Source organism: Typopeltis vanoorti, chromosome 21, assembly GCF_054136105.1.
Source record: "Typopeltis vanoorti isolate ZY-2024b chromosome 21, IOZ_Tvanoo_1.0, whole genome shotgun sequence".
NCBI classification, from domain to species: domain Eukaryota; kingdom Metazoa; phylum Arthropoda; class Arachnida; order Uropygi; family Thelyphonidae; genus Typopeltis; species Typopeltis vanoorti.
Window position 1 is genome coordinate 24,603,592 of NC_143569.1, and position 12,748 is coordinate 24,616,339.

General features: G+C 37.9%; 1 protein-coding gene across 2 annotated transcripts in view; it reads left to right on the plus strand.

Moving 5' to 3' along the window:
* Positions 1-12,748, plus strand: part of Gnf1 (germ line transcription factor 1) — a 406,700-nt gene that overhangs the window by 143,183 nt on the left and 250,769 nt on the right. For both annotated transcript variants that reach the window (XM_090411514.1, XM_090411513.1), the window contains 2 exons: positions 1,870-1,937; positions 7,104-7,214. In XM_090411514.1, the coding sequence (XP_090267640.1) occupies positions 1,870-1,937; positions 7,104-7,214 (179 nt within the window). The remainder of the gene's footprint in view (positions 1-1,869; positions 1,938-7,103; positions 7,215-12,748) is intronic.

Genomic DNA, 12,748 nt, shown 5'->3' on the forward strand with positions numbered 1-12,748 from the left:
CGTTCGACTGACAGGCAATCCATGGAAAGGGCTCAGCATCTACGCAACAGGCCTCACAGAAGCAGAATCGCCTTGCCCCATCGTTATATCTGGAGTGGACTAGTTATGCTGGGATCGTGTGGACTTACCTTTGACCGGATAAATCCATGCCATAGCACCGACTAAATGAATCGGAAGGGAGATTGATCAGAGAACGGCAGTCAGAAATTGAAGGAATAAGTATGAAGAACCAGTGTGTGTGTATGGTAACGTTGAAAATTCTTTGTCTATATAAAGTGTATAAGAAAATTAAGATGTTATAAATGAGATTAAGGGAGATTGAGGACTTTCATATAATTAAGATAGGACTGTAGCACCTTAATATTAGAACGCATATTGAGTAACTCCTATATGGTTAAACTAATGTGTATGTTTTTGGAAGTATTAAGGTTTAGTCTGAGTAATGTGATATGATATGAAGATTAATGTGAATATTGCAGTCAAGTTTTGTCAGTTTTTGAAATAACATATTGATGTTGCTTCTTGATGTCCTTACTTAATAAGGATACCTATAATTTATCTCTGATTAACATTGAAGTTTTGGATTGAGTTTCTTTGTATTGTAAATTGTATCAGTGTGTCAAATAAACATTTGCTATTTTTAATCCGAGTGTCTGAGTATTAGAATCCGATGCACCACTTGCAAAAGGATACGAATCTAAGCGGGAGAAAATAGATTATGTTATAGGTCACGATTGCAAATCAGTAGTCATTACAGTACACCTTTGAGATCACTTCTTGATTAAGACATGTTTAACTCAATCTAATAGCTTAGGTGGCACAGCAAAAAAAAATATAAATATTCCTAATGCTTTAAGTGAAGTGGGATTTCAAAGACTTTGCCACGCTGGTTTTGGCTCGACCCTGAGGCAGTTCCTTTGTGTTTTAGAGGTACCACGTGACTCCTTAGGAAGGACCCAGTGTATAGGACATATATTAATAGAATTTATATTAATATATGGCTCTACAAGTGTGCAAAAGCAGGTCAAGATAAAAAGTCATATCTCAAATAGTTCAAATCAGAAACCAGCTTTGCATTCGGCCTATACTGTAGCCCACGATATTTGGTGAAGAGATCCAGATCAAACTTGAAAGACCAAATGCAGAAAACTTTCTGTTCCAATAGTAGCTGAGGCTTCTAATGCCTTACTATGACTATTGGGTGTGACTTTTCCATGCTTCTTCCCCCCCCCCCTCCTCTCTTGCACACACACACACACACATGATTAGATTTCTCCCTCCAACCATATCCAAATTTTATGTGTCTGAATTGACATTCAACTTGTATTGCCTGTTCAAGCTCACATATTTATCTTGCATCCACTCAACAACATGGAAACAAGCTATATTCAGACCATATCAAAAGGAAATAAAAGTTAGCCATCCTTCTTTTCATCTCATTCTTACCAATATCCACTACTCTTACTCTGCAGAAAATTTCCTATTAGCCAACTTGTCCCACCTTTGGACACTAGACATGGAAATATTTGAACAAATCTCATATGGTTACCCTGAACATTTCCAGATCATTTGATCTCATCTGTCATAGATGCCTCCTTACTGAACTTTTGCTGTCTGTCTTCCAGAGAAATATGTCATAGAAAGGGCAGTTTCTTTTTCTCTGTATCATTCATTACAGCACCTTTGGAATGCAGTCCATAGTGACGGTGTGAATCATTTTTCTCTTTTTTAGTTGCTTTTGATGAACAAATTCTGTGATTAATTTACATGTCTTCATAAATATTGATTTTACAATTAAATCTAAGCATTGGTCATTACTTTTATTTAAATAAAACTTTTTTTTTTTTTTTTTTTTTTTTTTTTTTGCAGCCAGTTCAAAAATGGAAGAGCATTGTAATTCATCTGCTGCCAGAAATACTTGCCATGCAAACTTGGAGGTAAAAATTTATTTTTTAAGTATTTAATTTCCTTATACAGTCTGTTCAGAACTGATTTATTCCTTAAGTATTTATTTCTGGGAGCAAAAAAGTAATCATATGTGACAGTCTGATTTGTTTTCACCTTGAAAAGCTGTTAAATATATTCTTTGTATCTTAGACAATATCTTAATGCAGTCTCTCCAAGTGTTGATTTGGGTACTGTTAATGTGATTTTAAAGAGGTTTAGGGAGACAGGTACCTTTACTCCTGACAGAAGTTCCCCCACCCCCCCCCCCCCCCACCCCCCCCCCCCCCCACCCCCCCCCCCCCCCACCCCCCCCCCCCCCCACCCCCCCCCCCCCCCACCCCCCCCCCCCCCCACCCCCCCCCCCCCCCACCCCCCCCCCCCCCCACCCCCCCCCCCCCCCACCCCCCCCCCCCCCCACCCCCCCCCCCCCCCACCCCCCCCCCCCCCCACCCCCCCCCCCCCCCACCCCCCCCCCCCCCCACCCCCCCCCCCCCCCACCCCCCCCCCCCCCCACCCCCCCCCCCCCCCACCCCCCCCCCCCCCCACCCCCCCCCCCCCCCACCCCCCCCCCCCCCCACCCCCCCCCCCCCCCACCCCCCCCCCCCCCCACCCCCCCCCCCCCCCACCCCCCCCCCCCCCCACCCCCCCCCCCCCCCACCCCCCCCCCCCCCCACCCCCCCCCCCCCCCACCCCCCCCCCCCCCCACCCCCCCCCCCCCCCACCCCCCCCCCCCCCCACCCCCCCCCCCCCACATCAGTTGCAGAATTCTTATTCAGTTTATGCAACTGCTCTGAGCAGTTTGTTCTAGCATAATCCCACCAGTATTTCCTCTTCATACAACGAAGAGTGATGAATTCAGTTTTACATATATACCAGGTTGATAGCTTTTAGCAAAACAGCTATTCATTATTTGAACAGTCACCCGCATCTGCATTCAGTAGAGTTATTCTTTCAAATTTATTCTTTCTTTTACTTGCAGCATAACGATAGAATTCTTTTGGATTGTCTTTAACTTGCAGAGGCAGTTTCTTTTCATATTCAGACTTAGCTTTCCATACAACAGTTGTGACTCTTCTGGCCTCTTCCTTATAATTTTCATAACTGACATCATCCATTTCACTCCTACTCTAGTTAAATAACTTCTTTTAACTCTAAGGACACATTTTGATATCCCATCATTTGCCGGCATATAAGATGCACTTTTATTCTTTGAAAATAGGTCTGAAAAACAGGGTGCATCTTATATGCCGATACTCCGTTTTTTATTACTTTCATTTCTGGAAATTTTCTCTGTTCCGAGTTAAGCGTTTTTTTTTTTTTTTTTTTTTTTTTTTTTTTTTTTTTTTTTTCCCTTGCAATGTGTGAGAGCATTCCAGTTCCAGTCTGGATGGAGGAGGAATAAAGTTATGTATAAATAAAATTTGGTCTAGTCGCCCTGGTGGACTGTTGAAAAAGCCTGCCCTGCTAGTATGGGATCAGTTTTGTTCTCACAGAACAGAAAAAAGATGTTAAAATTAAACTCAAGGAATTGAAAAGTCTTATCTGTAATTCCATGAGATCTAACTAGTCAGCTTCAGCCTTTAGATGTCTGCATTAATAAACCATTGAAGAGATTTATGAAGAAGTAGAACAGCTGATGCAGTCTTCAGATTTTGAGGTTACGCCATCAGGAAGAAGGAAGAGGCCTAGCATTTCGCAAGTTTGTGAGTGGGTCAAAGCTTCGTGGGATGCTGTAAAAACTGAGACAGTAGTTAAATAATTTAAGAAGTGTGGCATTAGTAATGCACTGGATGGTACAGAGGACAATTTGTTGTATGAGGACTCAGATTCTGATTTAAAAGATGCTTCAAGTGTCTCTTCATTTAGCTCTGGAGATGAATTTCTGGGTTTTGACGTAGAAGATTAAAAGGTGGGTACTCTTTCCTAGTTAGATTAGGAATTTGTTGAAAGTAGATCTACTTATTACTTTATATTTGAAATACTGTAAATTCATTATAATATTCAGTGATAAAGTTTTTTTTCCTAAAAATGTATACAAAAAAGGGGGTGCATCTTATATGCCGGCAAATACGGTAATTACTTTTTTAGCACTTCCCATGCATTGTCGATATCCTTCCTATCCGACAACTGATACCATGGTACAGAATCCAGCAGTTTCTGCACCATAGTTGTTATTATTTCATGCTTTGTAGTTCAGAATGTAAATTTTTCTAATTGGAGCATTCATAAACTTAGCTTCTTCCCAACTGAGTACTGCATGGTCACTGTCACCAACCAGAAGCAGATGGTTGTATCTTTAACTGATTTCCTTCTGTCACATGTTGCTCGAGGAGGCTGTCTCACAACAACTCAGTAAATTCAATTTCATTCTTCTCATGAGATTTTAATGCTGCCTAATAAATGCTTGGATAATTAAATCCCCATTATGATTACTCTTTCTGCTCCCATCATCTTTATTTAGTGATGCATTTCTTCATCACTAGCAACCAACCCACCGGGTCTATAACAACACCCCACTATGTATTTGATCCTGTTAGATCACCTCACACCAGATGGCTTCAAACTCACTGCCACATGAAAATTTCGTATTATTATTACAGTTATAGGTCTCAACTCTAACTGGATTCATATTCATCTCATATCAGATGCACCCCCCCCTTCTCTCCTAGCCTTTCTAAAAATACAATATCCTATGCACTCAATACCAGTTAGTATGTTTGCTTCTGACAGCTAGGTCTCACTAATGCCTACAACATGAGGTTCCATTATACCAAGACAACAAACTCTACCCCTTTGTTTCTTATACTCCTAGCATTTGTATACAGATATAATAAATTACCTTCATGCTCTTTTGTATAGTCTTTTTTTTTGTGGTTTGCGTTACATAGTTCGACAACTTGCAGATCTCTTTTCTTATCTAGTTGCTTACTTATGCAGACATCTTTACACATGCTTGATGGATCCAAATGGGATGAACACAGAATCATATTCTCTCTTCATAATCATTTCCGAACGCATTGAAGCATAGGCCATCCCTCTTATACAAATCCAATCTTCCCTCAAACTCACTCCATACATCCATTCCTTTTACACAGCCTATGCATCTAATCATTTGCAATCATAGTCCTTCATAATTCATTTGCATCATATCTAGGTAATATACTAACAATTTTTACTTTCTCATTCCTCACTCTTCCTTCTTCCAACAACATTTTCATATCTTCTCTTATACTGAATATATTGCTAGTTAAGGTTTTGGTACCTGCCAGAGTTACAACCGCTTTTGCTTTTCTTTTCTATATTTCAATCGTTTGTGTGATATTTTTGTGTGATACAGAAAACTTGATGCTATAACTGGCTCATTGATGATAGAGTCACCATGCCAAATAACATCCTTCTTTTTACAATCAACCAACTATACTTACTGATATTTGTTATTATGCACTAACTTGCCTGATTCCATGCTTTGTTGTTTAGCATTTGGTGCTGAATTTTTTTATTCTTCCTGTGTTCCTCTAAATGCTGCTCAAGTTTCTGTAATTCCCTTGTCATCTAATAATCTGCTGTAACCTAGCAATTTTAGATGTTACATTATTTTCAATAGCTTCTTCAGTATCACCTTTAGTTAAGAAAACCTTGTTCACTACTTCACTGCTCTTGTTAGCAGCCCATTTCTTCTGTGTTTCTGGCTATTTAATATTACAATATGACAATAAAAATATCTTATAAAGACATTAAATACTCTAAAAACATGAAAATCTACTCTAATGTACTATAAAACACTAATTTTTTAAGGGAAAAAAAAAACACAATAAAACAGATAAAATCATCAATTTTACAAGAATGCTAAATCACACCAACCACTCACAATCAGTTATCCTTAGACATAATTTCTTTCTTTCATTTTTTTTCCCAGTTTACAAAAAATAAAGCTGATGAATAAACTCTTTATAGCAGTATATTTTTTATTTCAAAATTTCATTTAAAAAATTATCTATTGTGCAGTTTCAGAAACAAAAGTCATGCACTCTTTTAATCGAAAAGACCTGGATTTGATTCTCATCAAATGATCTCTGGGAATCTTAGGTTTTTTTTTTTTTGATGATGAGCTAGTTAACTTGAGATGGAAGTAGTAGCAGGATTTTTTCCCTCCTGGAGACTGGTTTGTCATCCAGCAAGATAGGCCAATTCACCTGTTTGTTGGATACTTCATAGTTGATGGTAGATGATGTAGTGCTGGTGGTGGATCACGTAGCATAGAATGGCAATCAGTGTCCTCAGAATCTCCAGCAGGATAAAGTCTGAGAATTCTGTGGAGGTATATGTCATTTTTTTTTTTTTTCCATTAAATTGGAAAATTTGAAAAAAAATTAAATATGCATTGCACATTAGATATCATATCGAAGTAGTTCATTGGATAATTTTTGATTTTTTCAAAAGTGGTTTAAATATTCCTTCAAAGAACTGTCATGTGTAAACCGTATTTATTCAAAACAGAAAAAAATTATGCAGGATAAAGTGAAAAGTCATGAATTGCAATAGTGAATGTACAACTTCAGTTTTTAAAAGTAATTTTGATGGATATTCAAACACTATTGCTTGTTTTGTGTGTGTATGTAATCATCATGAATATTACATCAGAGATATTCCAAGTGAAATCATCTGGGGGGGGGGGGCTAAAGCTGCATAATTTTTGATTTTGATGAAATTATTAGTTGTTGAAGTATGAGATATTTAAAATATCTACTTCATATCTTATATCTTAAAATTTACCAACTACTGTTTTTGTAAAATTGGCTATCTCAGAGAAATTGCCAATATCAACATCCCCCATCTTTCTTTCAAAAGTTAGAAAAAATCAGCAGGATAACACATACAGTAAACAGATGGATACGCTAGCCTCATGCCATTCACTTGTCTTGCCATTATTCAAACCAGAAAATTTAATTTTTTTAATTATCTCACTAGAATTGATCTCATAGTAATATCGTATGAATTTTTAAAATTTTAGTTTGTTTTAATGGATCATAAATAAAAGTATTAAAAAATGCTATGAAAAAAATGATTCAGTAACTGTTAATTAATAATAAGTGATTACTTTTTCTGTAGATACAAGTTAAAAGTGCTGTGTCATAATTTTCCTTCAATATTTTTAGGAAAGCCATGAATTGTCACCTGCTGAGAAAAAAAAGCAAAATTTTTTAGCTTATAAGCGATTTTTGGATCGTGATGGACCAAGGGCTCTAGGTTCTAAAGAGATTCCTGAGGTAAAAAAAGTAATTTTCTTCATTTACACATTTTCAGCATATTGTGAGTACTGACTCTTCAAGTATACTTCATTAAATATACAAAGTATTACATATACTATCCTACCAAGAGGTCATGGAACACCTCTGATCAAGAATATGGTGGATGCAAGTATGCATTGACTAATTACTTGCATCCACTAATAAAGTCACTTCATTCTCTTATAGGCAAAAAAATGAGTATACAGAAAACAGCATTCAGAGAAGGGGGGGGTGTAATTATTTGGAATATATTTATAGTGGTATAGCAAGTACAGGAGTCGCAAATCCAAAGTACCTGATGCTGGACCATGCCTTACTTTGGGTAATATACACCTGTTACATTACCTATAAACTGGTCCCTACTCTTCTTTCTCTCTTGTTTTCTCTTCTGTTCTTCTTGCTCCTTCCTCCCAATGCTGTTAGAGTATTCAAGGGCTAGAGGTGAACCTTTTCTATTTCACTTATTTTCATTTCATCCTCTCCCAAGCTGCTAGGACATATTCATATGTAGGGTCAGCAGAAGACAATGGCATTAGGCAGGATGATGCAATAGAGGATGATTTCAGAAGAACCCCCAAGTCACTGGCAGCATTCCTAAGCCCCAATGAGTTGGGTTATTATCTTTTGGCAGACCCAATTGATCACTCCATCACTTTGGGGGTATGCCCTAGTATTTCTTGCATCTCCATCACTTGGGGGGGGGGGGGGGTCATTATACTTTTCTTAACTAAGAGTTTTAGTTAATTGCTTAGTTCTATAGCCAATTGCCACTTGACACCAAGGCAACTTGGAATGCGGCCACAATGACCAGATACAGTGCTGAATTAGATGAAGTTTTAAATTGAAGATGCATCATCATCTATTATATTCAAGAGATAAAATGGAAGGGGTCTAAATCAAGAAATATTGGAAATTGATACAAACTCATTTACCACAGCAAGGTAGCAAATCATAATAGAGTTGGTGTGGTGATCAACAGTCAACTTCAAGAGCATATTATAGAAGTTAATTGAATAAGTGATCGCATAATCACTGTTAAATTAGTACTTGACAAGAAATGTTATCTCTGTTTGCAGTGACCTAGAAAAGCAACTGTTCTGGAATGATCTTGATGACTGCTTGCAGTCCACACCAGCAAATGAGATAAAATATATAGGGTGGTGATTTCATTGGCCATGTAGGAAGGACAAGTGAAACCTACAAAAGAGTTCATGGCAACCAATGTTATAAGTCTATAAACCCACAGGGTGAAGATATACTGTGCTTTGCATCAGTGTATGATTTAGAAATTATTAATACTTTCTTCACAAAACCTACAGAATACCTTATTACATATAACAATATAAGCACTCAAATTGATTATATTATGGCAGACCACCTGTCCCTCAAGACTCCAAAGACTTCAAGAAGAACCACTGACCATGCAACACAGGCTGCTGGTAGCAGAGCATGCATCTAATGCCGAACCTGGCGATGGCTCGTAGAGAAAAGATCTTTAAAATCCAATGCCATAAACTTGACCAGCAGCAAAATCTCTATCCCACATGACAACAACAACCTTCAAGATACCCCACTCAAGAAGGTTGATGGCTTTAAGTACTTGGGCTCAGTTCTCACAAAGAGTGGCACCATCGATGCAGACATGGAACACCACATGATTACTGGCTGGATGAATGGGGAGTGCCGTCTGGAGTATTATGTAACAGAAGGATGTCAGTGCGAGTAAAGGGAAAGATGTAAAACAGCAGTACAACCTGCCGTTATATACGGTGTAGAATGTTAGCCTCTTAAAAAAAACAACAACAGAAGCTACATGTTATTGAGATAAAGATGCTGAGGTGGGCAGGAGCAGTTACCATGCTGGATAAAGTGGATAACGAACACGTGTTAGAGCACATGTGCTGGTGAAATAACCGAACACCACTTTGGTGGCATGAACAAGTCGTGAGATGTCTTATAGATCACACAATGTGTTAAAGTAATGGAAATGTGTACAGAACATAAGGGGATATGGTAGACACCATTTTACATGGATGTCCATTATAATAAAGACCTCTAAACTTCCCCTTATGATAATAAGGGGAAGTTTAGAGGTCTTCCCCTTATGAATTTACATTGAATATATGCAACTCACAAGCTGTTGTTAATGGTAACAAATAAGTATCATTGATTGATATAGGTCAAATGCCAATGTCTAGGTTTTGTGTGCCAGTCAATATTTAGCACATAAAATTTAGACTGTGTAACAGTGAGAATTGATCCTGTGGAATGAAGTATTTTACTGTTTACTCTTCTGGTTTGATGGACAGTTAGGCATTTAGGATATCAGGAGAATGCTTTTAACCTAATTGTGCTATCCCGGTGATGATTAGTAGTGTCAAAATGGTTGGAAGAGAATAACACCAGTTAGCTAACCTCAAACCAACAGAACATCTTTTGTTTCCTTGAGCACATTCTAAAATACCAGTAGGGCGACGGGCACCTTCTACTTTTTCAAGCAAATTTTTTGAATTCGTTTGTTAAATGAATACATACAAAGTTTACATTATAATCAAATGTTTTATTACTTAAAAGTTTACATTATATAAAATTTTAAATATATATATGTAAGTTAGTGTGATCTTTGGCATTGCATTTCATTGGCTAGTACTTCATAATTAGAAGAATATAATGATATTCCAGTTTTAAACTGCAATGAACAACTTCAAATGCGCGTCTACTTTACATTGTATGCGTTTAATACTTGTCATGTGTCATTAACGCATGCGTCATATAGCGTGCCATGAATTGTTGCGTGATTATTTCAAACTATATAGCGCACGGTTGAACAGTGGCTGGCACACACAAATTGGTCGACAGGTGCCATGGTGCCCACGAGCATAGGGTTGGGAACCCCTGATCTATTGGATGAACTAGAAAGCAGAATTAGGGCAGGCCAAACAAAATCTTCCTTGTTAGTAAAACTTATTAATATTTAAAGTTGGGATAGAACAGATTAGGGGTGCTTAAGGGTCAAAGCTGTATAACTGAGAGGAGACCTCCACATAGCCTTTAAAGGAATGCGGAGAACCAACCAGGGCTTCTGACCTAATGTCCAATCCTCACGTGATACACCCTGTTGGGTATCTACTTGGATACTGAACGAACGAGGATGGGCTGGCAATTTGGGATATTTAGCCGACCAAATTGTATTCTTATTGGTTAAACCAAAATAAAAAAATGATGATACAACAATATAAAATTTCATGCCGGCTGGGGCGTCGCCCGGTTAAACAAGGCCCCCGTTGTTTTCGCCAGGGAACCAGGGCGAACAGCGAAAAGTCAGCTACTGGAACAAATCTGAAAAGAAACCCCAACTCAACATCACCAGAGTTAAAGATCGATACTACCAATATAACAAGCCTGAATGGCAAAGAAATAGAGCTAGCTGAGGAATTAGATAAGTACCAGATTGACATAATAGGCATGTCTGAAACAAAAGAGACCAAAACTAGTGAGATCTTTCTGAGCAATAAATACAAAATGTTATATTCAGGCAATGACAAACTAGGAAAAGGAGTAGCCATAGTATTCAACACAAAATATGAGGCTAATCTTCTTGAATGGCAGTCAGTCTCGAATAGAGTAAGGTGGGCAAATATGAGAATTGGGAATCCTTAAACGTGTGGACAGACTTATGTGTTCGTCGAACATGTTGTTTATTATATATTATAATTATTATAATTATTTATTATATATATATGTTTGTCACAATACGCGAGACTAAAACAATATTGTTGTTTTAGTCTCGCGTATTGTGACAAACAGTGTTTTTGTGCTCTGAAGATGCTGGTTATAATACCAACGAAATATCAGCATCAAGTTAATAAATTAATTATTTACTTAGTTTCTGTGTTCTATTATACCATTAAAATAATAAACAACATGAGAATTGGGAACTGGACAATGAGACTTATTTGTGCCTATGGTCCGACAGAAGGTTCTCCTAAGGTAGAAGTGGAGGAATTTTTTGAAGCTTTAGAAAAAGCAACTGACACAATGAAAAATGAAGAGTTGGTCCTTGTTGTGGATCTAAATAGCAGAGTAGGAAATGATTGTGAGACATACAAAAATATTTTGGGAAAATTTGGAGAAAAGAGCAAAGCTAATAATAATGGCAAATATCTGTTGGATTTCTGCTCAGGACATGGATGTGCACAAATTCACATGGAGAGAAGAAGCAAGGAATAAGAAAAGTCTCATTGACTATGTTATTGTTGATAGTGATGTTTTCTCCCTGGTGCAGGACAGCAGAGTGTACAGAGGATTTGAAATTGGAAGTGATCACTATCTAGTCTCGAGCAAGATAAAATTGAATTTCATATTGAAAAGAATAACATGTAAGAAAGTTTTAAAGCGAATAAAAGTTGAGCAGCTCTCAGATGTGAACTGTAGACTAAAATACACAAAGATTATTGAAGAAAAAATGAAAGAGTTTGAGAACAGGAATCAAACCTTGGCGATTCAGTGGCAAACTCTGAAGAAAACATGGATTGATTCTGCCAGAGAGGCATGTGGTGAAGTTGTCTGTAAGGATAAAAAAATCAGAACTCCCTGGTGGACACAGGAAGTTAAAGAGGCAGTGAAGGAAAAGAAAAAAGCATATCAAAAGTTCCTGTCAAATAAGTCAGCTTGTGCTCTTGGAGAATATATCGACAAATGCAAAAATGCTAAACACTGTGTAAAACTAGCTAAACAAAAGTAATGGGAGGACTTTGGCAAGAACATAGAAAATAAATATCAAGAAGGCTGTAAGATATTCTGGAGGTTGTTGAAGAAGCTTAGGAATGGAGGAATGAGTGCTGTAAATGGAGTTAGAGATGATAAAAGTGAAATGAAAATGGGAGAAAATGATATCCTCGAAGTATGGAGTAATTACTTTGAAAAACTTCTAAATGAAACAAGCAGTGATGACAGCATAGTGGTAAAAAACACTGACCAGGCATGCAGGCAGGAATACATATCCATACTTGAAGTAGAAAAAGCCATCAAAGGCTTGAAATGTGGAAAGGCAGCTGGAGTAGATGATATTCGACCAGAAATGCTGAAGTATGGTGGGATAAGAGTCTTACAGTGGCTGCACTGCATAGTTCAGAAGGCCTGGACAGAGGGACGAATTCCCGATGATTGGAGTAGAGCTCTCATAGTACCCATATATAAAAAGGGAAATCAAACTGCATGTGAGAATTACAGAGGTATTTCCCTACTGAGTGTTCCAGGCAAGATCTATGCATGTATACTTGAGAAACGGTTGAGAAGAATTGTGGAAGAAAAGCTTGGTGAAGAACAAGCTGGATTCAGGCCAAATAGAGGCTGTCAGGATCAGATCAGAAATTAATAATGATGTTAGATATGTGAAGAGCCAAAGGCTTCAATTCGGCGACATATAACTTGTTTAAGCTAAGGGATATTACATCCCATATAGTTTCTTAGCCGAATAAGAAACTCAAAGAGTTTCATGCCGAATATAGTAA